The sequence below is a fragment of the Mustelus asterias genome, chromosome 4, assembly GCF_964213995.1.
Source record: "Mustelus asterias chromosome 4, sMusAst1.hap1.1, whole genome shotgun sequence".
Classification (NCBI taxonomy): Eukaryota; Metazoa; Chordata; class Chondrichthyes; order Carcharhiniformes; family Triakidae; genus Mustelus; species Mustelus asterias.
This window is the reverse complement of record NC_135804.1, coordinates 141,673,147-141,697,368: the sequence shown is the minus strand read 5'-3', so window position 1 is coordinate 141,697,368 and position 24,222 is coordinate 141,673,147. Positions and strand designations below refer to the sequence as shown.

At 41.8% G+C, this 24,222-nt stretch overlaps 1 protein-coding gene across 2 annotated transcripts in view; it reads left to right on the top strand.

The window, feature by feature from the left end:
• The window catches only part of ar (androgen receptor), a 243,486-nt gene that overhangs the window by 174,150 nt on the left and 45,114 nt on the right, over positions 1–24,222 (top strand). The window contains exon 5 of one of the 2 annotated variants that reach the window (XM_078211849.1): positions 13,378–13,522. The exons of the other annotated variant lie outside the window; for it this stretch is intronic. Coding sequence (XP_078067975.1) covers positions 13,378–13,522 — 145 coding nt within the window. The remainder of the gene's footprint in view (positions 1–13,377; positions 13,523–24,222) is intronic. 2 annotated transcript variants of the gene reach the window in all.

Here is a 24,222-nt window from a genome sequence, read left to right as displayed (position 1 = left end):
CAAATAATGGTATTCCAAATAAAGTGAATGCCTCGGCAACTTACTATGCCAGGATTCAGTTAGCTTTCAAATTGCCACAGGCCTATCTGCTGTATCTCACACTTGGAATGGCCTCTGCATTTTCTCCATGACATCCTGGCTTTGTCATCACCATCCTCATTACTGTCCTCATCGTTGGAGGATACCTTGGTCCTCCATGTCTCCTTCAGCTAGGAAATCCATCCTTTTTTTGCGAGGCTGTGTAGGCAATGATGATCCAGGCCACTCTCTGTAGTTGAGAGCTGCGCCTGAGTGATGTAAACATCTCAATCTCATCTTTAAGAAGTTTGTCATCTGTCAGTTATGGACCCTGTGGAGGCATGTGCAGCATGTACCTTTCTAAAGCAGCACTCTGCGGACCACGAACTGGCGTCTTCAGTCAGGTCTTCCTGTCCTGCAATCATCGAGGTCCTTCAAAGATTCTTGGCACCTGGGAGTGGATCAGAATATAGGTGTTGTGAGAGCTCCCTGATAACCAAGCACATGCATGCAAGATTTGTCTACTGAGATCACATAACAGCTGCACATTCAAAGAATAAAACCCTTTACTCAGGCTGTTGCTTCCCCTGGCCCTGGACCAACCTGCGATAGTTCCTCCTCTCTCATTCATGAGAACCAGGGGGAAGGCAGGGTTACCTCAAGGCTGCACCATCTCAGCTTTAGTGGATTGCCATAATCAAGCTAGTGAGCATATTCTTTTCAGGTTTGCTTCCATTGCAGAGCCTCCAAGCCACTGCTAAGCCCTGTGCCTGGCTGCAGTCTAAACCTGACAATCCCATCCCACCCTTTCCAGTTGAAGGGTAGCTTGGAAGAACAGATATGTGTGTTCCTCCCATTCATATATGACGTGGAAACATTCCTCGTTGACCCAGTGATGACAGCCATGTGCGCGAACCCTCCCTCAGATACTGTTCCGGTTGCCTCCATTACCCTCGAGATTCTCGATAGAGACCATCGCCTTGGCACCGTAGAAATACTCAAAGTATGTGCCTTCGTTAACCCAGGAGGAAGGAGGTATGGAACTGGAAGTTTGGTGTTACCTACTCGCCATGCTCCTTGGAGACATCCACCTCCTTCCCTCAATTCATCCCTCCCTCTGACAGCAGCAGGTTTGGGCAGGCCATCTCCAACAAGGTAGAATCCAATGATCTCTCCTTGACATTCAGTGACATTATCTTTGTCGAATTCCCCAGTATCTCCATCCTGGGAGTTACCATTGACCAAAAGCTGTATTGGACCCGCTATATAAATACTGTGGCTCCAAGAGCAAGTCAGAGACTGCACAGAGTAACTCACTTCCCGACTCTCCAAATTCTGTCCACCATCTACAAGGCACAATTGAGGAGTGTGGTGGAATACTATCCACCTGCAACTGAAACAACACTCAAAAAACTCGACACCATCCAGGACAAAACAGCCTGCTTGATTGGTAGCCCTTAAACCACCTTCAACATCCACTCCTTCCACCACTGTCGCACCGTATCAGCAGTGTGTACCATGGTTCCCTCCAGGGTTCCCTCGACAGGATTTCCAAACCTGAGGCCTCTACCACCGAGAAGCCTTGAGATCCTAAATGAATATTCCTCATCAGTATTTACTGTTGAGAAAGGCATGAATGTTAGGGAACTTGGGGAAATAAATAGTGATGTCTTGAGGAGCGTACATTTAACAGAGAAGGAGGTGCTGGAAGTCTTAAAGCACATCAAGGTAGATAAATCCCCGGGACCTGATGAAGTATATCCCAGGATGTTGTGGGAGGCTAGGGAGGAAATTACGGGTCCCCTAGCCGAGATATTTGAATCATCGATAGTCACGGGTGAGGTGCCTGAAGATTGGAGAGTGGCAAATGTTGTGCCTTTGTTTAAAAAGGGCTGCAGGGAAAAGCCTGGGAACTACAGGCCAGTGAGCCTCACATCTGTGGTGGGTAAATTGTTGGAAGGTATTTTGAGAGACAGGATCTACAGGCATTTAAAGATGCAAGGACTGATTAGCGACAGTCAGCATGGTTTTGTGGGTGGAAAATCATGTCTCACAAATTTAAAGAACAAAGAAAATTACAGCACAGCAACAGGCCCTTCAGCCCTCCAAGCCTGCACCGACCATGCTGCCTGACTTTACTAAAACCCCCTACGCTTCCGGGGACCATATCCCTCTATTCCCATCTCATTCATGTACTTGTCAAGACACCCCTTAAAAGTCACTTCCATATCCGCTTCCACTACCTTCCCCGGCAACGAGTTCCAGGCACCCACCACTCTCTGTGTAAAAAATCTGCTTCGTACATCTCTTTTAAAACTTGCCCTCGCACCTTAAACCTATGCCCCCTAGTAATTGACTCTTCCACCCTGTCCATGCCTCTCATAATCTTGTAGACTTCTATCAGGTCTCCCCTCAACCTCTGTCGCTTTAATTGAGTTTTTTGAAAGGGTAACCAAGAAGGTAGATGAGGGCAGTGCAGTTGATGTTGTCTACATGGACTTTAGCAAGGCCTTTGAAAAGGTACCGCATGGTAGGTTGTTGCATAAAGTTAAATCTCACGGGATCCAGGGTGAGGTATCTAAATGGATACAAAATTGGCTTCTTGACAGTATTCTTGCATTTGGAATACTGCGCCCAGTTCTGGTCACCACACTACCAGAAGGACGTGGAGGCTTTAGAGAGAGTGCAGAGGAGGTTTACCAGGATGTTGCCTGGTACGGAAGGGCTTAGTTATGAGGAGAGATTGGATAAACTGGGGTTGTTCTCACTGGAAAGACGGAGGATGAGGGGTGACCTAATAGAGGTGTATAAAATTATGAAAGGCATAGATAGGATGAACGGTGGGAAGCTTTTTCCCAGTTCGGTGGTGATATTCACGAGGGGTCATAGGTTCAAGGTGAGGCGGGGGAGGTTTAACATGGATATCAGAAGGACGTTTTTTACAAAGAGGGTGGTGGAGGCCTGGAATGCGCTGCCGGGCAAGGTGGTGGAGGCGGACACACTGGGAACGTTTAAGACTTATCTAGATAGCCACATGAACGGAGTGGGAATGGAGGGATACAAAAGAATGGTCTAGTTTGGACCAGGGAGCGGCGCAGGCTTGGAGGGCCGAAGGGCCTGTTCCTGTGCTGCATTGTTCTTTGTTCTTTGTTTGTTCTAAGCCAGAGGGTGGTTGTAGAGAGTTGTTTTTCAAACAGGAGGCCTGTGACCAGCGGTGTGCCTCAGGGATCAGTGCTGGGCCCACTGTTATTTGTCATTTATATTAATGATTTGGATGAGAATATAGGAGGCATGGTTAGTAAGTTTGCTGATGACACCAAGATTGGTGGCATAGTGGACAGTGAAGAAAGTTACCTCGGATTGCAACGGGATCTTGATCAATTGGGCCAGTGGGCTAACGAATGGCAGATGGAGTTTAATTTAGACAAATGCGTGGTGATGCATTTTGGTCGATTGAACCTGGGCAGGACTTACTCAGTTAATGGTAGGGCATTGGGGAGAGTTACAGAACAAAGAAATCTAGGGGTACATGTTCATAGCCCCTTGAAAGTAGAGTCACAGGTGGACAGAGTGGTGAAGAAGGCATTCAGCATGCTTGGTTTCATCGGTCAGAGCATTGAATACAGGAGTTGGGACGTCTTGTTGAAGTTGTACAAGACATTGGTGAGGCCACACTTGGAATACTGTGTACAGTTCTGGTCACCCTATTATAGAAAGGATATTATTAAACTAGAAAGAGTGCAGAAACGATTTACTAGGATGCTACCGGGACTTGATGAATTGAGTTATAAGGAGAGGCTGAATAGACTGGGACTTTTTTCTCTGGAGCGTAGGAGGCTGAGGGGTGACCTTATAGAGGTCAATAAAATAATGAGGGGCATAGACAAGGTAGATAGTCAATATCTTTTCCCAAAGGTAGGGTAGTCTAAAACTAGAGGGCATAGGTTTAAGGTGAGAGGGGAGAGATACAAAAGTGTCCAGGGGGGCAATTTTTTCACACAGAGGGTGGTGAGCTTCTGGAACAAGCTGCCAGATGTAGTAGTAGAGGTGGGTACAATTTTATCTTTTAAATAGCATTTAGAAAGTTACATGGGTAAGATGGGTATAGAAGGCAATTGGGATTAGTTTAGGGGTTTTAGAAAAAAAAGGGCGGCATGGACAAGTTAGGCCGAAGGGCCTGTTTCCATGCTGTAAACCTCTATGACTCATTAGACAAAGCCACTAGCTTTCGGAGCGCTGCTCCTTCGTCAGGTAAGTGGGAGTTCTGTTCACAAACAGGGCATATAAAGACACTAACTCAATTTACAAAATAATGGTTGGAATGCGAGTCTTTACAAGTAATCAAGTCTTAATGGTACAGACAATGCGAGTGGAGAGAGGATTAAGCACAGGTTAAAGAGATGTGTATTGTCTCCAGCCGGGACAGTTCGTGAGATTTTGCAAGCCCAGGCAAGTCATGGGGGTTACAGATAGTGTGACATGAACCCAAGATCCCAGTTGAGGCCGTCCTCATGTGTGCGGAACTTGGCTATCAGTCTCTGCTCAGCGACTCTGCGTTGTCGTGTTGTAGATTGGACAGAGAACTGTGTAGAAACGAGCATGGAGTTAGCTCATAGCTTAGGCTATATATGTATGCAATTATCTTATCAATGAACACTTAATGCTCAACCATACAAGACTCGGAACCTATTTCTGAGACCTATTAAACATACAACAACCACAGCAACTGTATTCATCAAATAGATAGGCTTATATTTAAATAGCATTTTTCATGACTGCAGGTCTTCCCTTAATGCCTTAATGTCACTTAATTATAATGTAGGTACTGTTATAATGCAGAAAAATGGCTGCTAAAGTTAATGTCAGCTTGAATATGTCAGAGGGAATATTAAATAATACCTACTTGAATGTGGGAAAAAGCTGGTCAGTGTCTGTTTGAACGGTGGGTGGAAGAAGCATGAACTGTTTGGAACCGAAGAACTTGAGGTTAAATTGAGAGACAAGAATGAGAATGATTTGTGACAGTTTCTTGGAGTGATACATAGAATAGAATAGAATCCCTACAATGCAGAAGGAGGCCATTCGGCCCATTGAGTCTCCATCACCAGAGCATTTACCCCACTAATTCCCCCGAACCCACACATTCTGGGACACTAAGGGGCAATTTAGCATGACCAATCTACCTAACCCGCACATCTTTGGGCTGTGGGAAGAAACCGGAGCACCTGGAGGAAACCCATGCCAACATGGGGAGAATGTGCAAACTTCACACAGTCATCCAAGGTTGGCATTGAACCTAGAATATCATTTGATTTGATTTATTATTGTCACATGTATTTGTATACAGTGAAAAGTATTGTTTCTGATGTGCTATACAGACAAGGCATATTGTTCATAGAGAAGGAAAGGAGTGCATAATGTAGTGTTACAGTCATAGCTAGGGTGTAGAGGAAGATCAACTTAGTGCGAGGTAAGGCCATTCAGAAGTCTAATGGCAGCAGGGAAGAAGCTGTTTTTGAATCGGTTGGTACGTGACCTCAGACTTTTGTATCTTTCTCCCGACAGAAGAAGGTGGAAAAGAGTATGTCCGGGGTGCGTGGGGTCCTTAATTATGCTGGCTGCTTTTTCGAGGCAGCGGGAAGTGTAGACAGAGTCAATGGATGGGAGACCGGTTTGTGTGATGGATTGGGCTACATTCATGACCTTTTGTAGTTTCTTGCGGTCTTGAACAGAGCAGGAGACATACCAAGCTGTGATACAACCATAAGGAATGCTTTCTATGGTGCATCTGCAAAATGTTGGTGAGAGTCGTAGCCGACATGCCAAATTTCCTTAGTCTTAGTTCTGTGGAACCAACTAGGGATAAAGCTGCATTGTGTGGTGAAGATCCTTGAGGAAATTGTGATCATAATACCACGGAACTCCATTTTAAGTTTGAAAGTAACATACACCAATCAGAAACAAAATTCTTTATTTACAAAACCCAATTACATGGATATAAGGGTGCACTGGGTACAGTTAATTGGGTAAATAGATTAAAAGATATGGAGGTAAATGAACAGTGGGAAACATTTAAAGAAATAATTCAAAATCTTAAATAAAAATATATTCCATTAAAAAACAAAAAATCATCGAAAAATGCACATCTGCGGCTCACTCAGGAATGTAGTATTAAATTAAAAGGAGAGACTTAAAATGTTGTAAAATACAGTAGCAACTCTTGAGGATTGGGAGTGTTTTAAAAACCAGCAGAGGGCTACCAAAAGGGGGAAAATAAAATGAGTAAATTTGCCAGGAATATAAAAACAGATTGTAAGATTTTCTTATTAGCATATAAAGAGGAAGAGAGTAGCTAAAGTAAATGTTGGCCCCTTAGAAGTAGAGACTGGAGATATTATCATGAGAATGAAGAAATGACAGAGGCGTTGAACAAATATTTGTTGCTTGTCTTCACAGTGGAAGACACAAGTTTCGCACCAGAAATAGATGGTAATCTAGGGGCTAAAATGAGTGAGGAAGTTGAGGAAATTAATATCAGCAGAGAAAAAATAAAGTGAAATTTAAGGGATTAAAATGCAATAAATCCTTGTGACCTGATGGCCTACACCCTCGGGTTCTAAAAGAGATAGCTGCATAGATTTTGGATGTGCTGGCTACGATTTTCCAAAATTCCTTAGATTCGGGAATGACCCCATTAGATTGGAAGTTGGTAAATGTTACACCACTTTTCAAGAAAGCAGGGAGAAAACAGTGAGCTGTAAGCCAGTTAACCTAACATCAGTTGTGAAAGTGCTGGAATCTATTATTAAGGAAGTCTTAACAATGCATTTATAAAAATATGGTATGAGTAGAAAACATTAGCATGGTTTTACTAAGGGGAAATCCTGTTTGACAAATTTGCTAAGAGTTTTCTTTTAAGGAAGTAACTAGTCGGGTCGATAAGGGGGAATCTAGATATCATACACCTGGATTTCCAAAAGGCATTTAATAAAGTGCCACACAAAAGGTTAATAAGCAAGATAAGGGCTCATGGAGTTGGGGGCAGTATTTTAGCATGGGTATTGGATTGATAAACAGACAAATAGCAGAAATTGGGCAAAAACGGGGCTTTTACAACTTGGCAGGCAATGATTAGTGGAATGCTGCAAGGATCAATGCTGGGGCCTCAGTTATTTACAAATATCTGACTTGGATGATGAGACTGAGAGTAATGGGTCAAAGTTTGCTGATGACACCAAGTTAGAAGGGAAGCGAAGCTGAGAGGCTGCAAAGAGATATAGACAGCTTAAGTAAATGGGCAACAAGATGGTAGATGGGGTATTATTGTGTAGTGTGGCACACTTCTGGCACTGTAAGAGACTTCGGACTTCATTAGAAACAAGGTATGTATTAATAAAGAGAAACCTGGTACAAGGGTTTGTAGCCCGAGGCTGCCCTGAAACAGCCTGCCTGGCTGGTCTAGTTCTTACATGCTTACTACATGGCTTCCAAATGTATTCTGCCCCAGAGAGGACTTGACCCTCCGTGGTGATTACTCACTCTTGGTTTCCATTGGTCCCTCAGTTAGGTGGCCCTCTTCTGCTGTGCATGCTGCATGGCAACAAGCCTACCTGCCACTGGGTTAATACCAGCAGTGACAGGATGAGGCCCTTAAATGGTCATTAATTGTCCACTTCAGGGTTTCAATTGGTGGCAGGGCAGGAAGTTCAACCATGAGCCTTCCCACCCTGGACTTAATCAAGGTGGAGTTGAGAAGTTGACAGGATGCTCAGCTGATTAAATGCTCTCTTCGCCTCCAAACATACCACTAAAGATGGCAGAAGATTCTGCCCAATGTTGATAATGATCACATTGACAACCTTTTGACAGTCGTAAAAAGTTAGAGCTATAACAGGTTTTAAACAAGTACAGAGGCACGGAAAGGGGAAGGAAGGGGGAACGGTGAAGAACAAATGCAGTAACAACTTGTATTTTCACAATGACTTTAAAGTAACAAAATGTCCCAAGGCTTTTCATGTGTGTTACAGAGCAAAAGTTGACACTAAATCAATCACATGAGGCCAGATGGGATTTTGGTCAAAAAGGTAAGTTTTTAAAAGTGGCTGTAGAGAGTGAGAGAGGTTTAGGGTGAAAATTCCAGAGCTTAGGGCCTTAGCAGTTGATGGCATAGCCACCGATGGTGGAGCAATTAAAATTGGGGATTCTGCAGAGGCCAGAACTAGATTAGCTCAGCTACCTTGTGGGGTTGGTGAAGATTAATCAAAGGGAGGAGGAAGACATGAATGGACTTAAAGACAAAGTTGAGAATTTTAAAATCATGGCACTGCTTGACCAGGAGTCAGTATAGGTCAGCAAGCACAGGACTGTTTGGTGAATGGGGATTGGTGTTAATTAAGGACATGAGCAGCAAAGCTTTGGATGACCTCAAGTTTACAGAGGGTAAAATGTGGTAGGCTGCCAGGATTGCGTTGGAACGGTCATATCTAGAGGAAATAAAGACATGCATTGAGGGTTTTAGAAACAGTTGAGTTGAGTTAGTAGGCGGGTTGGACAGGGTTACATAGATGGATGTAGATGGTCTTGGTTATCATGCATATCTGTGGTTAGAAGCTACCTTGGGGTAAAATAAGACACCTAGGTTGTGAAAGTTTGGCTTAGCTTTAGGGAATTGCCAGGGAGAGAAGTGGAGTTGCTGGCTTGGGAACAGGAACTGAAGAGATTAACTTTCCAATATTTTGTTGGATAAAATTTTTACTCATTTTTGTTGCGGGATGTTAAATCTGCAGTCTGCTAAGTTAGCAACAGTAGAGAAGTTGAGAGCGGTGGTAGGGAAGGTGATGCTCGAGAGGGCAACATGTTGGTGAGAAACAGAAAGGGAACAGGAATAGATGCTTGAGGTACACCAGAGGTAACAGTGAGGGAACAGATAAGTAAGTGTGAAATCAGGTAAATGCAGTCCCATCTAGCCAGACAATAGTGGTGGGTCTTTGGAGAAGGATAGTCCACTCAACTATGTCAAAAGTTACAAATAGGTAGAGAAGGGCATGAAAGGATAATTTACTTCTGTCACAATCTGCCACTTAGGATGTCATTTGTGACTTTGGTAAGTACTGTTTTGGTACTGTGGCTAAGGCGGAAACCAAATTGAATGGAGTCAAGCTTAGAGTTCCTGGAATGATGAACATAAATTTTGGAGGCAACAATACATTTTAGGACCTTGGAGAGGAAAGGGAGGTTGCAGATGGGATGCTAGATTGTCAGGAAGGCACAATCAACAGTTGGTGTTTGAGAAATGAGTCACAACAGTTGATTAAAGGAGAGGGAAACAGTATCTGGAGAGAATCAACAGCTTACAACATCAGCTAATATGGGTAACAGGATGGAAAATTAGGTGGTTAGGTGTTTAATGAGAAGAGGGTCAAGGGAACAGATGGTGTGGCTCTTGGACAAGATGAATTCAAAGAAGGCATGAGCAGAGATAGAAGAGACTAGAGAAAGATGCAAGTTCAGGGCTAGGCAGGAGGGATCTTTAGAGGAAGTTTGGCCTGGAGGGATAGCAAGAGAGGAAGTGCAGAGACAGCTGATCGGATGATATCAGTTTTACTGACAAAGAGGTCTATGAGCTCTTCGCATTTATGTCTGAGGTAAGAGAAGGTCTGAAACAGGATGCACGAGCAGGTGAGTTAGCTGAACTTTTTGGAAGATACAGAGTTGTAAACAACTTATGAACTGGGAGCTGAGGAAGAAATAAATAGAAGTATAAAAAACTGGCTAAGGTTGAACAGGCTGCGGTGGACTAGAAGCCTGAATGATTAAAAGTAGGTAACACTTAAGGATGCAGACTGCCCCACTAGCAGGGCGTTTGACAGGGGATTCCATGCCAAGGTAAAGCCATTCCTCATTCTACCAAATAAATCTGTTGGACTTTAACCTGGTGTTGTGAGACTACTTACTATTTCTCATTCCAACACACCACCCACCCCCTGAAAACAGTCATTCTACATTGGCAGCATTGGCTGTGGAAGAAGTTGGAGTGCGCTGAGGGGCCAGAGTTGCTGGATGGGGGGGGTGGAGGTTGGTCAGAGAGAGGGATAAAGTGGAGGGAATTACCTTGAATATGTGAGGTGCCTTCAATGGGCCCCATACAAGGAGGGACTAAAAGCTACAATAGCACTAGCTCCCCCACCATGGATATAATTTCAGTAGAGCCAGAAACAGGTGGTAGTTGGCAGGCATGGAACCTGTTTTATTCTTATTTTGCCTTTTTTGTTGCGGTTTTGGATTGTTAGCCCCATCTAAAGTATGCGACATTTGAATGATCTGGCAATTTTCTATATAAAGAAGTATTAATCAAACAACCTTTACGTTAATAAGAAAATCCAGATCATCCCAGGCATCAGATATTTTATTTTGGTGGGGGTTACGAAGGTTTCCGCTTTCTAGGGAGGCTCAGAGACTTCAAATAAAAGCTCTGTGAATATGTTGGGGCTGAGTTAAGAATCCACCCAGCCCAGTGAAGTTGACGCGGGGGGAGGGGGAGAGACTGCCTGCGGGAGGCGGTGTGAGGAGGGGTCCTGAGTGGGGTCAGTTCGGCTCACCCTCATGCCTGCGTGATATGGGGGTGGTGACCTGTTATTTGAGTGATGGGAGGTGAGGGGTTGATCGGTGGTGCACCACTGGTCAGTGAGGGAGTCACCGTTTTAGTTTTTGGTGGGGAGGGGAACCTGTCTACGAATGTGAAAATCTGGCCGGCGTGATTTGCCGGATGAGCTCATTTGCTGTGTCAGGTGGGTGAATCCCACCTGACAAATGCTGCCAACGGCAGCAGGAAACAGTCCAGTTTTCTTGATGGCGTGGGCACTTAGTTGCAATTTGGGTGAATCACGTGCACAGTTTTGTTAACGAATAAGTCTCGAACATACTCTTAATGTGCTATTGAAAAGTTACGGTTAGTTGTTTACTGAAGTAACAAAACCTGCTGGTTATACAAACAATGTTGCTGTTTTAAAGTCAGTGAGGGAAAACATGAGCTCCTAATCAGCTGTGAGCTACAATTATAAAGTGGTATGATCCTAAAATTAAGCAGAACATGGATAATTGGGTATTACAGATTAGGACAAGTTAGTTTTACAGGCCAGATGCTGCAAACCTTACCAAAAGCAGTCAGGAAGAGGAATCTCCCTTTAATTACCAAGCATGAGAGGAATAATACTGGCAATATCAGTTAGTCACACAGTTCTAGACTTGGCTGATTCACATGAAGGGCCCCTGTAATATGCATTCGAAGAAGGTTTAGCCAGTAGACCCAGACTGAATTCAGTGAAACATTGCTGCCCAACAACATGCTTACTGCACCCACAGAAAATATCCTTCGAAGCAATTGCAGGTTTTATGGTAAATAATCTTAAATGGAGCTCAAGTATTAAGGAACAGCCACATTTTCAGCCTCAAGTTGTCAACATTCAAACTACATAATAGGGAAACTAAGTGCCATATATTTGTTTGAATGTTGTGCTGCGTATTTATTTGTTCTTTATTCCAGCCAGACAGGATCCCAATGTAAAATACTAATATTAGTATTTGAACAATTAAAACATTAAAAGTTGATATAATTAATTATGGCACTCTGGAAAGCACAGCCTTGTTTACTCAAATGCTGGTCCTGCTACTAATTATTTGTTGCCATCTTTGCTTTCTTATTCTGCCATGGTTTTGTCATGCTGATTATTGATCTGCACGTTAAATTCCCTTTTCGAAGTGAAATCATGGATTATGCAGATTATTTTGTCTGGAGGGGTTGGGTCATGGAGGGAGTGAATTTGTGTTAAAAGCCTCTTTTCAACCAGTCCAAACATGTGAAGCGCTGCTTTAAGATACCAGTTTGATCATTCTAATTGCAGCATAAGCTTTGATGTACTTGCATTTTGTCCATAGTTGGCACTTAGGTATTGTGGGCTTGATCTGCATAGGATAACCTTGATCTTGTTGGCGCAATCCTTCCACTCTTGATGTTCAAATAAGAGTGATACAGATGACAAACTTGAAATGAAGCCATCATGAAAGCTTGTGGGTAAGTATACATTGACCTGCATGATTCTATGCTGCTGGTCAGATACCATATTATGCAGTGAAATAATGTAAATTGTTTTTGGTTCATTACCAGCATTGTGCACAGATTGCTCATATAGGCTCAATTTATAATTAATTTAAAATATCTGAGAATCCAGCAAGTTTTTCGAATTGTTTCCCTCCCATTTTGTTCTCGTTAGTAAGCAACTAGTCTGATGAAATACTGGCCCTGCTAAATAATGCTGCTGTGATTTTGATGTGAGCAACAAACTGCTGAAACTATACATTGTCAGAGGTAGCAATCCTGGAAGTAATTCTATGCAAAAAATTGAGGATCAGGCTGACTTTGACAGCTATTGTGCTGTATGTATGTTAGATATTGTCTGTGGATCCTTCTCAAGGAGATAATAGCATTCTGTTAATACTTCCCTGCTAAACTTGACCATCATTAAGCACATCTCTATTATCATTACCAATACATAATATAGGAGACTCACTGCAGCAGAGAAATAAGACTTGGTGGTGAATTGTGCATGCCACCTGACATTCATGCGTTCCCTTACTGCTATTATTGAACTAACTACCAGATCCAGTACTGGTGGTGCATTAAATGCAGTCCCCATGTACAGTATTAAAATACAGAATGTGAAAAGGATATTTGCAGCTACTCATCTTTAAATGAAGAGTTCCAACATTCTTGAAGCAAGCTCTGCAGCTGCATAAGATCCAATTGAAATGAATGCATTGTGCAAATTATGTTACTGTTGCAATGTGAGCAAATCACTATTCTTGGTTAATTGCCTGACCGCATAAATTTAGCGCTTTAGCAGTCGCACAATAGATTTTAAAGCAATTTGAAAATTGTTCAGATGCAGCAACAAGCACTACTATTTTGCATTCTTAACTATCTTGACAGCAATGCCTAACCAATCTTTTTTTTCCCCCAATGGGGAATTGGAATTGTCAGTAACAATATTTGTTAGTTAGAAGCTGCTGTAAAAAATTACTTATGTAGCTAAGATGACTTTACTAAGACTTACCTGCTTATAATAAAGTGAAAAGATGAAGACATTTTGAATTCAGTCTGGATCAATTGTGGCACTGCAATTTAACCACATGAGCCAGAGATTAGTGCACAAAACTCCAAATACCTATTCACACATTTGCGCCATTGTTAATTTTGCTCTTTGTGTTTATCTGCTAAGAAGGTCTGTTCTTTGCCGAGCTGTGTACTGATCAATGCATACTATCATTTAACATTATTTCAGCAGAAGTGCTCCTTGTCTGCAGGTTTTCGCAATTTACATGTGGATGACCAAATGAGTCTCATACAGTATTCGTGGATGGCAGTTATGGTCTTCGCAATGGGTTGGAGATCCTATAGAATTGTGAATTCCAGAATGCTCTACTTTGCACCAGACTTGGTATTTAATGAGTAAGTGAACATATTTCTGGTAGGAGTGTGCTGTGCACTGACTCAGGTTAAAATTACATAATTTATAAGTAATTCCCGTTAAATATTCAACCAGTAAATCCTAAAAACTAGCTTTTGGCTATGGCAGTCTTTTCCTCCCTGAGTACAGAATCTCATTTACAATTGATTCCAACCTATCACTGATACTTGCTTGGTCTGCTATCAGTTCAAGTTCTCAATTTGTTGTGGCTTGAACTGCATGTTAATTTTGACTCTACATCAACTTCTAATATTGTTGGACAAATTAAAATTAATGGCAAATGAAAGCTTTGACAGAACAAGTTAAAGAAAATGTATGTTAAAGTTCTATGCCTTAAGAAATTTCAGTACTACAAATTCCTGATTATAGACTCTATGTTAAATTGATGTGTTTTTAAAGGAAAAAGGTATACAATAAAATTGGAATTATTGCTAGGCACTTGCTTCCGACACCTACAAAAGATAGAAGTTTGTTGGAGCATAATGATACAATTTTGTAACCATATCAAATGATTTTCAGAAGTTCCACATACTGGGTGGAGGGAAGACAGGAAATCTAATTAATCCACAATTACAATTGAATATCATTGATGATGGAAATTTGGACGAGTGTGATTTCTCAGTTGTGGTTTAAAAGGCAGCTTGTGAATGTGTGTCAATTTAACTATTATCCTGGGGAATGCTGTGTAGATTTTACTTCTGTTTAAGACTGTGTTATTACTGATATTATGTTTTGTTCATGTTAATCTCTGTCATTAAATGATAAACTGTTTAAAACGTAGTATTTGTTGTTTAACATGCGCCAATTATGAAATGCCTTTTTTGACTTTCTTGAGTTGTGCGCCCTGCAAATATATCCATATATCATTGCGACCACTTCTGTCTCCTCTGTATCTATCCAGCACTTTGGAAGCCTGTTGAGGTTCTGAAATATTGGATGAAATAATATGGTGGGGAGAGGCCTTTGTGGCCTTGTTTAACCTTAGTTGATTTTTACTTGAGATACGGGCAAAACATTTTCTGTTATGGAGTAATTTACATTGTATATTACATATAATAGTTTCAATTTGTCAACAGATGTGCAGCCCCATTGGATTTAAGTTAATCAAAGAACAAAGGAAATTACAGCACAGGAACAGGCCCTTTGGCCCTCCAAGCCTGCACTGATCATGCTGCCGGACTGAACTAAAGCCCCCGACCCTTCTGGGGACCATATCCCTCTATTCCTATCCTATTCATCTATTTGTTAAGACGCCCGTTAAAACTCACTATCATATATGCTTCCACTACCTCCCCCGGCAGCGAGTTCCAGGCATCCACCACCCTCTGTGTAAAAAAAAACTTGCCTCGTACATCTCCTTTAAACCTTGCCCCTCGCACCTTAAACCTATGCCCCCTAGTAATTGAGTCTTCCACCCTGGGGGAAAAAGCTTCTGACTCTCCATTCTGTCCATGCCCCTCATAATCTTGTAGACTTCTATCAGGTCGCCCCTCAACCTCTGTCGTTCCAGTGAGAACAAACCAAGTTTCTCCAACCTCTCCTCAGCTAATGCCCTCCATGCCAGGCAACATCCTGGTAAATCTTTTCTGTACCCTCTCCAAAGCCTCCACATCCTTCTGATAGTGTGTCGACCAGAATTGAACACTATATTCCAAGTGCGGCCTAACTAAGGTTCTATAAAGCTGCAACATGACTTGCCAATCTTTAAACTCAATGCCCCGGCCAATGAAGGCAAGCATGCCGTATGCCTTCTTGACTACCTTCTCCATCTGCGTTGCCACTTTCAGTGACCTGTGTACCTGTATACCCAGATCCCTCTGCCTATCAATACTCCATTTACTGTATATTTCCTATCTGTATTAGACCTTCCAAAATGCATTACCTCACATTTGTCCGGATTAAACTCCATCCGCCATCTCTCCGCCCAAGTCTCCAACCGATCTATATCCTGCTATATCCTCTGATGGTTCTCATTGCTATCCGCAAATCCACCAACCTTTGTGTCGTCTGCAAACTTACTAATCAAACCAGTTACATTTTCCTCCAAATCATTTATATATATTACAAACAGCACTGATCCCTGAGGAACACCACTTGTCACAGCCCTCCATTCAGAAACGCCCCCTTCCACTGCTATCCTCTCTTCTGTCTTCTATGACTGAGCCAGTTCTGTATCCACCTTGCCAGCTCATCTCTGATCCCATGCGACCTCATCTTTTGCACCAGTCTGCCATGAGGGACCTTGTCAGAAGTCCATGTAGACAACATCCACTGCCCTACCCTCATCAATCATCATCGCCACTTCCTCGAAGAACTCGATCAAGTTAGTGACACACGACCTTCCCTTCACAAAACCATGTTGCCTCTCGCTAATACATGCACTTATTTCCAAGTTTCTCGACGAATCCTCTCTACCACTTCCCTACCACTGACGTAAGGCTCACCAGCCTGTAATTACCTGGATTATTCTTGCTACCCTTCTTAAATAGAGGAACAACATTGGCTATTCTCCAGTCCTCTGGGACTTCCCCTGTAGCCAGTGAGGACACAAACATTTCTCTCCAGGCCCTTGCAATTTCTTCCTTTGCCTCTCTCACTATTCTGGGGTATATCCCGTCAGGCCCTGGGGACTTGTCAACCTTAATGTTTCTCAAGAACCCCAATACCTCCTTTTTGATCTCAACATGACTCAAACTATCTACACACCTTTCCCAGACTCATCATCCACCAAGTCCTTCTCTTTGGTGAATACTGACACAAACTACTCATTTAATACCTCGCCCATTTCCTCTGGCTCCACGCATAGATTCCTTCCCCTGTCCTTGAGCGGGCCAACCTTCTCCCTGGCTACCCTCTTGCTCTTTATATATGTATAAAAAGCTTTGGGATTTTCCTCAATCCAGCTGGCCAATGATTTTTCGTGGCCTCTTTTAGCCCTCCTTACTCCTTGCTTAAGTTTCTTTCTACTTTCAAGGAACATGATCTATAATTGCTTTTGGAAATAAATGACCATTTCTTAAAAAAGCGCAACTACTATAAATTTCTCAGCCAGTATGCAATTTTTAATCAAAGGAAAAAAATGTGGGAGGAATGAGATTCCCAGGAAGGCCAGTGCGCAAATTCCAATTTGCTTGGTTCAATCAATTTACAGAAGACATCCTCCAATATTGATACAATTCCTTAATGATGTATTGTGAATTTATTAGTTGCCCTTGGGATGATAGTCAAATATATTTCAGAGCTTCAATGCCATTTTGTTAACTTCATGGTTGTGAGATGCCAAAAATGGCTTCATAACTTGTATTTATAAAATTAGCTTATGTGCATTGTGATTATATGATCAAAATTGACTTAAAGGGAGTGGAAATCTAGGAAGAAATAAATTTCTTCCAAAAAGGACATTCGTGATCCAGTGCTCCAAGCAGGGAGTGATGCTTACAAGAAACAAATCAGAAAGATCGCAAGTACGCAAGCCATGAGTTGCCATTCATTCGAAAACACCAGATCTCAGATTCACCCTTTATAATATCATTCTATATTTGATTTTTTTTCTTAAAAGTTGGAAGGTCCACATCCCTGCTAGGCCATTGCAATGACATTAATGATGTAAATCATTCCAGAGCAATTTCATTGCAAATAACAAGCTGCAACTTCATACCTGCTCAAAAGCCTCCTCACTCTTCAAAAACCATTTGACATGTAATTTTCCTTGACAATCTGCAGCTATTAAAAAAGATAATAATGTGCTGTTTGGGAACAATGCATTTGTCATAAGGGAGCAACCATATGAAATGGCATTATGAGGTTTGGCATAAACGACGACAAGTGATCATCTTTTGCTTCTTATACCAAGCTTAAGCGCAAATGCATCAGTTTCTTCCAATTAAAAGTTGGGATTTTGTCCACCAATCATTGCATTTCTTAATATTGAATTGGGTCAGTTCCTCAATCTTACCACAGATTGCAAATTAGGAAAAGTGGTTCTTCAGTTTTTACAGTTGCCATAATTATTATTTTTCACCAGCACAGTGTTTTAGGTCTCAAATTGGCAAGCCCAATTAGCATCAGCCAAGGTTTTGAAGAAAACAGCTAAATACTTTCTTTATTAGGGTACATGCATAAAAATCAACACTCCTGTGCCATGCTAGTTAAGATGGGTGAGGTAACGTGGTTTTTATTCCCATATTTTTATAAAGAACAAGCGCAATTACATCAGTTTGTTTTTCTCCAGCCCAAAGATTGTATTTTGTCTTCCAATCATTGCATTCCCCAATATTGAACTGGGGATAATCTTCAATCTATGAAAGTTTGTAGGCCTAAACAGTCCACCACAGTTTCTATTATTGCTGCAGTTCTAATTATTTACTTCTCTTCTTCACAGGTTGTTTATCTTTCAGGTTTCTATTTTACCAAAATGTCTGTTCTAACTTCTGCAATAGATGTAATCACGGTATGATATGCAGTGGCCCAAAAAAAGAACTTGAATTTATATATCACATTCAGACATGCCAGGACACTACAAAATTAATGGATTACTTTTGAACTGTATTCTCTGTTATGCAGGTGGAAATGACAGCCAATCTGCACATGGGGAGGTCTCACAAGCAGCAAATGGGTGAATGATCTGATTTGTTTTTGGTATTGTTACCACTGCGATGGGAGGAGTGCGTAATTTGACTAGCTCCAGCACTCCACAGGTCATACCATTAGTTTAAAAGTTTGATTCACTCATCAAAATCGCCAACTTTTGCTACTGTCACTCAGGATAAAAGAAACTTTAACCAGGCTTCTTCCAATAAACGACAGACTTAATAGTATATTATAAAATTAGTCTTATCAAATAGAAGGGCAGAGCTTATTGAGGGTATAGTTGGGTGGATTAGCAAATTTGCTGATGACACCAAAGTCGGTGGTGTGGTAGACAGTGAGGAAGGGTGTCGTAGTTTGCAGGAAGACTTAGACAGGTTGCAAAGTTGGGCCGAGAGGTGGCGGATGGAGTTTAATGCGGAGAAGTGTGAGGTAATTCACTTTGGTAGGAATAACAGATGTGTTGAGTATAGGGCTAACGGGAGGACTTTGAATAGTGTGGAGGAGCAGAGGGATCTAGGTGTATGTGTGCATAGATCCCTGAAAGTTGGGAATCAAGTAGATAAGGTTGTTAAGAAGGCATATGGTGTCTTGGCGTTTATTGGTAGGGGGATTGAATTTAGGAGTCGTAGCGTTATGTTGCAACTGTACACAACTCTGGTGCGGCCGCACTTGGAGTACTGTGTGCAGTTCTGGTCCCCACATTACAGGAAGGATGTGGAGGCTTTGGAGAGGGTGCAGAGGAGGTTTACCAGGATGTTGCCTGGTATGGAGGGGAGATCCTATGAGGAGAGGCTGAGGGATTTGGGATTGTTTTCGCTGGAAAGGCGGCGGCTAAGAGGGGATCTTATTGAAACATATAAGATGATTGGAGGTTTAGATAGGGTGGATAGTGATAGCCTTTTTCCTCTGATGGAGAAATCCAGCACGAGGGGGCATGGCTTTAAATTGAGGGGGGGTAGTTATAGAACCGATGTCAGGGGTAGGTTCTTTACCCAGAGGGTGGTGAGGGATTGGAATGCCCTGCCAGCATCAGTAGTAAATGCGCCTAGTTTGGGGGCGTTTAAGAGATCCGTAGATAGGTTCATGGACGAAAAGAAATTGGTTTAGGTTGGAGGGTCACAGTTTTTTTTTTTTTAACTGGTCGGTGCAACATCGTGGGCCGAAGGGCCTGTTCTGCGCTGTAATGTTCTATGTTCTATGTTCTATGTTCTATTAATATACAGTAGGAAATATAAAAGAATACTAATTACTCTTTCAGGACACCCTAAGTCTCTCTCATACATACCAAAAAAAAGAGGAATTCTGCCAAAAGTTAAGAGCCAGAGGTCTAATGAAAAAGGATAGATGGCGGTGCCCTTGAAATGGCATCTGGGTTATTAGCAATGATCTGTGAAACACTTAATCACTCTTGCACTGCTTTTTAGGCAGGCTTAAGGAACGTTTGCAGGTCCTCTTTTCAAGCATATAGAACAACTTAGTAGCTTATAATCAATCCCTTCCAGTTGTGGACTGGCTCTGGGCTGCAAAATAGCTGCTGTCATCTTTTCACAAGCAATTGCTCCTTCTTCTTCTTGAAGCAAAACCAACTTTGAAACATAGTTTTCTGGGCATGTTTGATTTTTCAGAGCCATAAACTACGTTGGACCCTTTTGTTTGTAGTCCACCAGGATCCAGAGGTTTTGAGATTCTTTAAAACTGCTTAATTACCCTTTTTTATCTAGTAGGATGGTTTTTTTCCTCCAGGAATAGCAGTAAGAGTCCTGCGTTAACCCTTTAAGAGACAGTGGCCAGAATTCCCGGACCGTTCACGTCCCACTGCCACTGCAAGTGAGGATGGAGAATTTGGCGCTCAGCCAAATCTCGTTCGCTGCAGCTGGCCCAGAAAATCTTGCGGGCGTGAATGGCCAGAGAATTACGGCCAGTGTCTTTTAAAACACACATTCTTCCAAAATGTTTTTAGTCATTGAAGATGAACCATTTTATTTGATTACACTGTTAATAACAGTATTTTTGGTTCAATGAAAACTATTGGTTGGGACTAGAAAAGTTCCCTATTTTCCTTTGAGTTGTACCACATTTTTCCATCGATCTGAGCAGCAGCATTAGTTGACATCTCATACAAAAGACAGCACCTAACATAGTCGTACTCTCTAAATATTGAGTGCAAAACTGAATTTATGTGCTATCATCCATCAGTATCACCCCATTGAGAACATTCCAGTTAAGGTGCGGAACAAATGGAATGTAAAGTAGTGCGAGCTACCTGAAAATATTAGTAATCAGATATGATGCTACTGGTAAATTATTAACTTTGAATTCACTGCTGCCAGCAATAGAACTATCTTAGTAATATGTATTAGGGTATTTTTTTTACTTTGGAATTGGTTTGGAAAATCCAGAGATTAATTTTATCTAATGAAAACTGTTGTGCCTTATTGCACATTCTAATTAGTGTTTTCTGAATTAATTCTGTCAATTTTGATCTTTTCTAGTTAGACCATTCTTATAATTTTCAGTTGTTTATTTTATACTTCGGTTGGACAGTAACATTGCATATACCCTTCTTGCTCCAGCGCCAAAAACTTCAGCATAAAAACGTCCGTGCAGTACAGTGCAGCAAAAATATAATTCGCACAAGCAACTTCCATGACAGCTTATCATCCACCTTGATTTCTTGTATCCACAGGGATATTTATTGAACTTTGATACCAGTCAGATTTACCATGATGTCCTTTCCTGTCATGTACATACTTGTGTTAGCCCTAAAGATAATCTTGACATAAATGTAAGTAATTCACAAAAACGTACTGAAAAACATCCCCATTCAAATTTCCACTTATTCCATCATATCCTCCCCACACAGAAGTAAAAGCTACAATCAAGCTACAGTATCCAGTGACATAGGGAGCAACCTCAACCTAATATGGTGACAATATGCATAGAAAACAAAGGGCAAGCACACTCTTACAAGTCCGTCATCCACTGTATCTGTTATCAGCTTAGGCCACTTCCCATTCTCCCTTTTGTGCCATTTCTCAGCTCTGGGTCCTAATACCGACTGCTATAATATTAATGAGAAAAACACTTGGAGACAAGGATACCATTCCAGATCACTGAAACAAAAGAATGCGGTTGACAGAGATCACTGGAATGACAAAGGAAGCATCACAAAATAAGAAAGAGACACACATACAAATAAAGTGAATGCAAGAAGAGAATAGTAGAGAAGTGTAGTGAGAATACCAGAGGGAGAACTATAGAAAGAGAAAAGGCAAAAAGCAACAATGATACGTACAAATCAATGAGCTGATTTTTTAAGATCCCAAAAGTTTGTAGGCACAGCCAGGTTTAGCCATGCATTCAAGGTGGACACACAAGCCATGTGGCAAAAACTCCCTGACTGTAAAGAAAGCACAAAGTGTTCTACAAACGGAACCAACTGAACCAGTCTAATCTCACCCTTACAAGACCTAAAGCCTACCCTCTAAGACTGCCAAGTTCTCAAAATACATCAACCAAACGATTTGATGGAACCGCAGCCGTTATTCAAGCACAGAAGTTTCAGTGTCTGATACAGACTCTTTAAACAGCAGAGGTGTGCTGCCTGCCGCACTGGAGAAAGCAGCAAAAGAGGCTAACAAGCAGCCTGTTGCCTGTCTAAAGTTCTCTTTGCGGTCTTATATGCAAGCTAGCCAGTGGTCCTTAAAGTAACTGCTGGAGATGGCCACCAAAAGGATTACATTTTGTAAGAAATTATGTTTCGGAACATGGAGCCATGTGACACAAATGTCCTCTCAAGTCAACTTCAATGCTGTGGACTGTTGCCAGACTCTTCCCAGTTGTTTCCTTCCCTATCTTGATTGCCCCTCTATCTGTTTTTTTTCCAGTCCCACCTTCCCTCTCTGGACCCAGAGCAGCTAACTGCAAACATAGGATACACTTTCATATAAATGATAAGTGATCAGTAAGTTTTAAGAAACTAGAATCTCTGAAACCACTAAACCTGATTATATGCGGCAAAATATAGCTAATAACTGCTCTCGTGTTCTATCTTTAAAGGATGTTTTTAGTTTGCCATTACTACAAACAATCTTAGTAAACACTTTTCCCTTCTCTTTCTCTTCTCACCACCAACAAAATGCAAGGAGCTCATTAAATTCCTTGTCATTAACATTTAGTTCTTTTATTCTTTTGCGTCTGTTTCACTTATAGGGACAGCAGTCTTCAGTGTCTTGTGAGAGGCTTTATTGAACTCCTCTTAAGATGTCTATTTCCAGAGGCAACCTCATTGCATAGTCACATGACTACAGAAAGCCAAATGTGTTGATCTGGACACACTTGCATGCACAGTCCTGTGTGACTGAGAGTTACCTAAGTTATACACTACATACCCATAGTTCTCATGCATTAACAAATGTTTGTTCTACTCTCAGTCTCTGTGCATGCATAGCACACACAATCTTTAAACTGTGCTGGTCTCTTAATGGAATGATGACATTGGCTGTTCATCTGGGTGATGTCCCCTGTCCAGAGAGTGTTGTTCACTTGGTCCTTGTTGCCTTGGTGACTGTTGTTGTTCCTTTGCAGTTGTTGGGGACTCATGAAACTCTGGGATTTATGGTAGTTCCATACTCTGTACAGCTGTTGACATCCCTTAACTATGATGGTGAAGGAACAGCTTTGCTAGTTGGGCACATATGCCTGCGACTGTTACTGTATATCCGGTTGAGTTTTTTTTCAACTCCAACTTTGAGTTGCCAACTGTGGGTCATTCTTTCCTCCTGGTGCCTGTGTGCATTTCTGAAATGTGTTTGTTCCGATCTCACACAGCTTGGTTTATTGAAGACTAAAGTTTTTTGTGTGTCTGCACTGGTATATTCACAGCTGGAATCTTATCCTACAAATCTTCCGGTGCAGTTCTAGTTTGAACATTTTCCTATAGAACTACGCCATTTACCTTCCACTCATACATTTCATGCACTGACATGGTTTGCAACCATCTTTTGGTTTACTTGGATATTGTCACTCTCTTTCTGGGGTTTTCTGTCTCCCTTTCTCTGAGTGTTTTGTTTCCTTCCCTTTGGATTCTTTCTCTGCATTTTCTCTGGTTTCTTTTGTTGCCCTTTTTCTGTTGGGTTACCAGCCCAAGCTTTAGACTTGCTCCAGCTGAGATAAGTGACCATTGCATCCCATCTATGATCTGGAACTCAAGATCATTTTGTCATTTTATTGGGCTGTCCTTTCGGTACAAATATCTTGCTGTCATATAGCTTCAATCTTTTGGCGACTTTGTTTTTGGATCTCCATGTTGAGCCACTTCACAAAGATCTGTGGAGGTCATTATGTTGCATGCTGTTTGCTTGATACACCCTCTCTGTGGCCATCATTGTAACAGTCAGAAACCATTTGTTCCCTATAGATTTGACTGAACCAACCTGTTGTATCATGTATAATTTTTCATCAAACTCACCTGTTGGTAGCTCTCCTTTGGCCATCTGTAGAGGCTTGCTTTGCTTCTTTCGAGACAAACATGTGTGCAAAATGAGTCTGCTTCTGACTGTTGAAACACTGCTTTCCCCATTCTGGCCAATCCTTTGCTGTGCATGCACTAGTCCACAGTATTCATGGGAATGTGTTGGTGCAGTGGTATTGTTACTGAATTGGTAATCCAGAGACCCAGGGTAATGCTGTCGAAACCAGGGTTAGAATTCCACCATGGCAGTTGGTGAAATGTGAATTCAATAAAAACCTGGAATTAAAGGCCTAATGATCACCATGAAACTGTTGTTGATTGTCGTAAAAACCCATCTGGTTCACTAATGTCCTTTAAGGAAGGAATCTGCCATCCTTATCTGGTCTGGCTTACATGTGACTCCAGATCCATAGCAATGTGATTGATTCTGAAATGGCCTTGCAAGCCACTCAGTTCAAGGGCAATTACAGATGGACAATAAATGCTGGTCCTACCAGCGATGCCCACATCCCAGAATGAATTTTTAAACAGTGCATCCTTCTCTTTGTGATGGCTCCAGTCTATTGGCATGAACTGTGTCTCAGCATAATGTATCACTTGATCTACTCTTCCATTCCA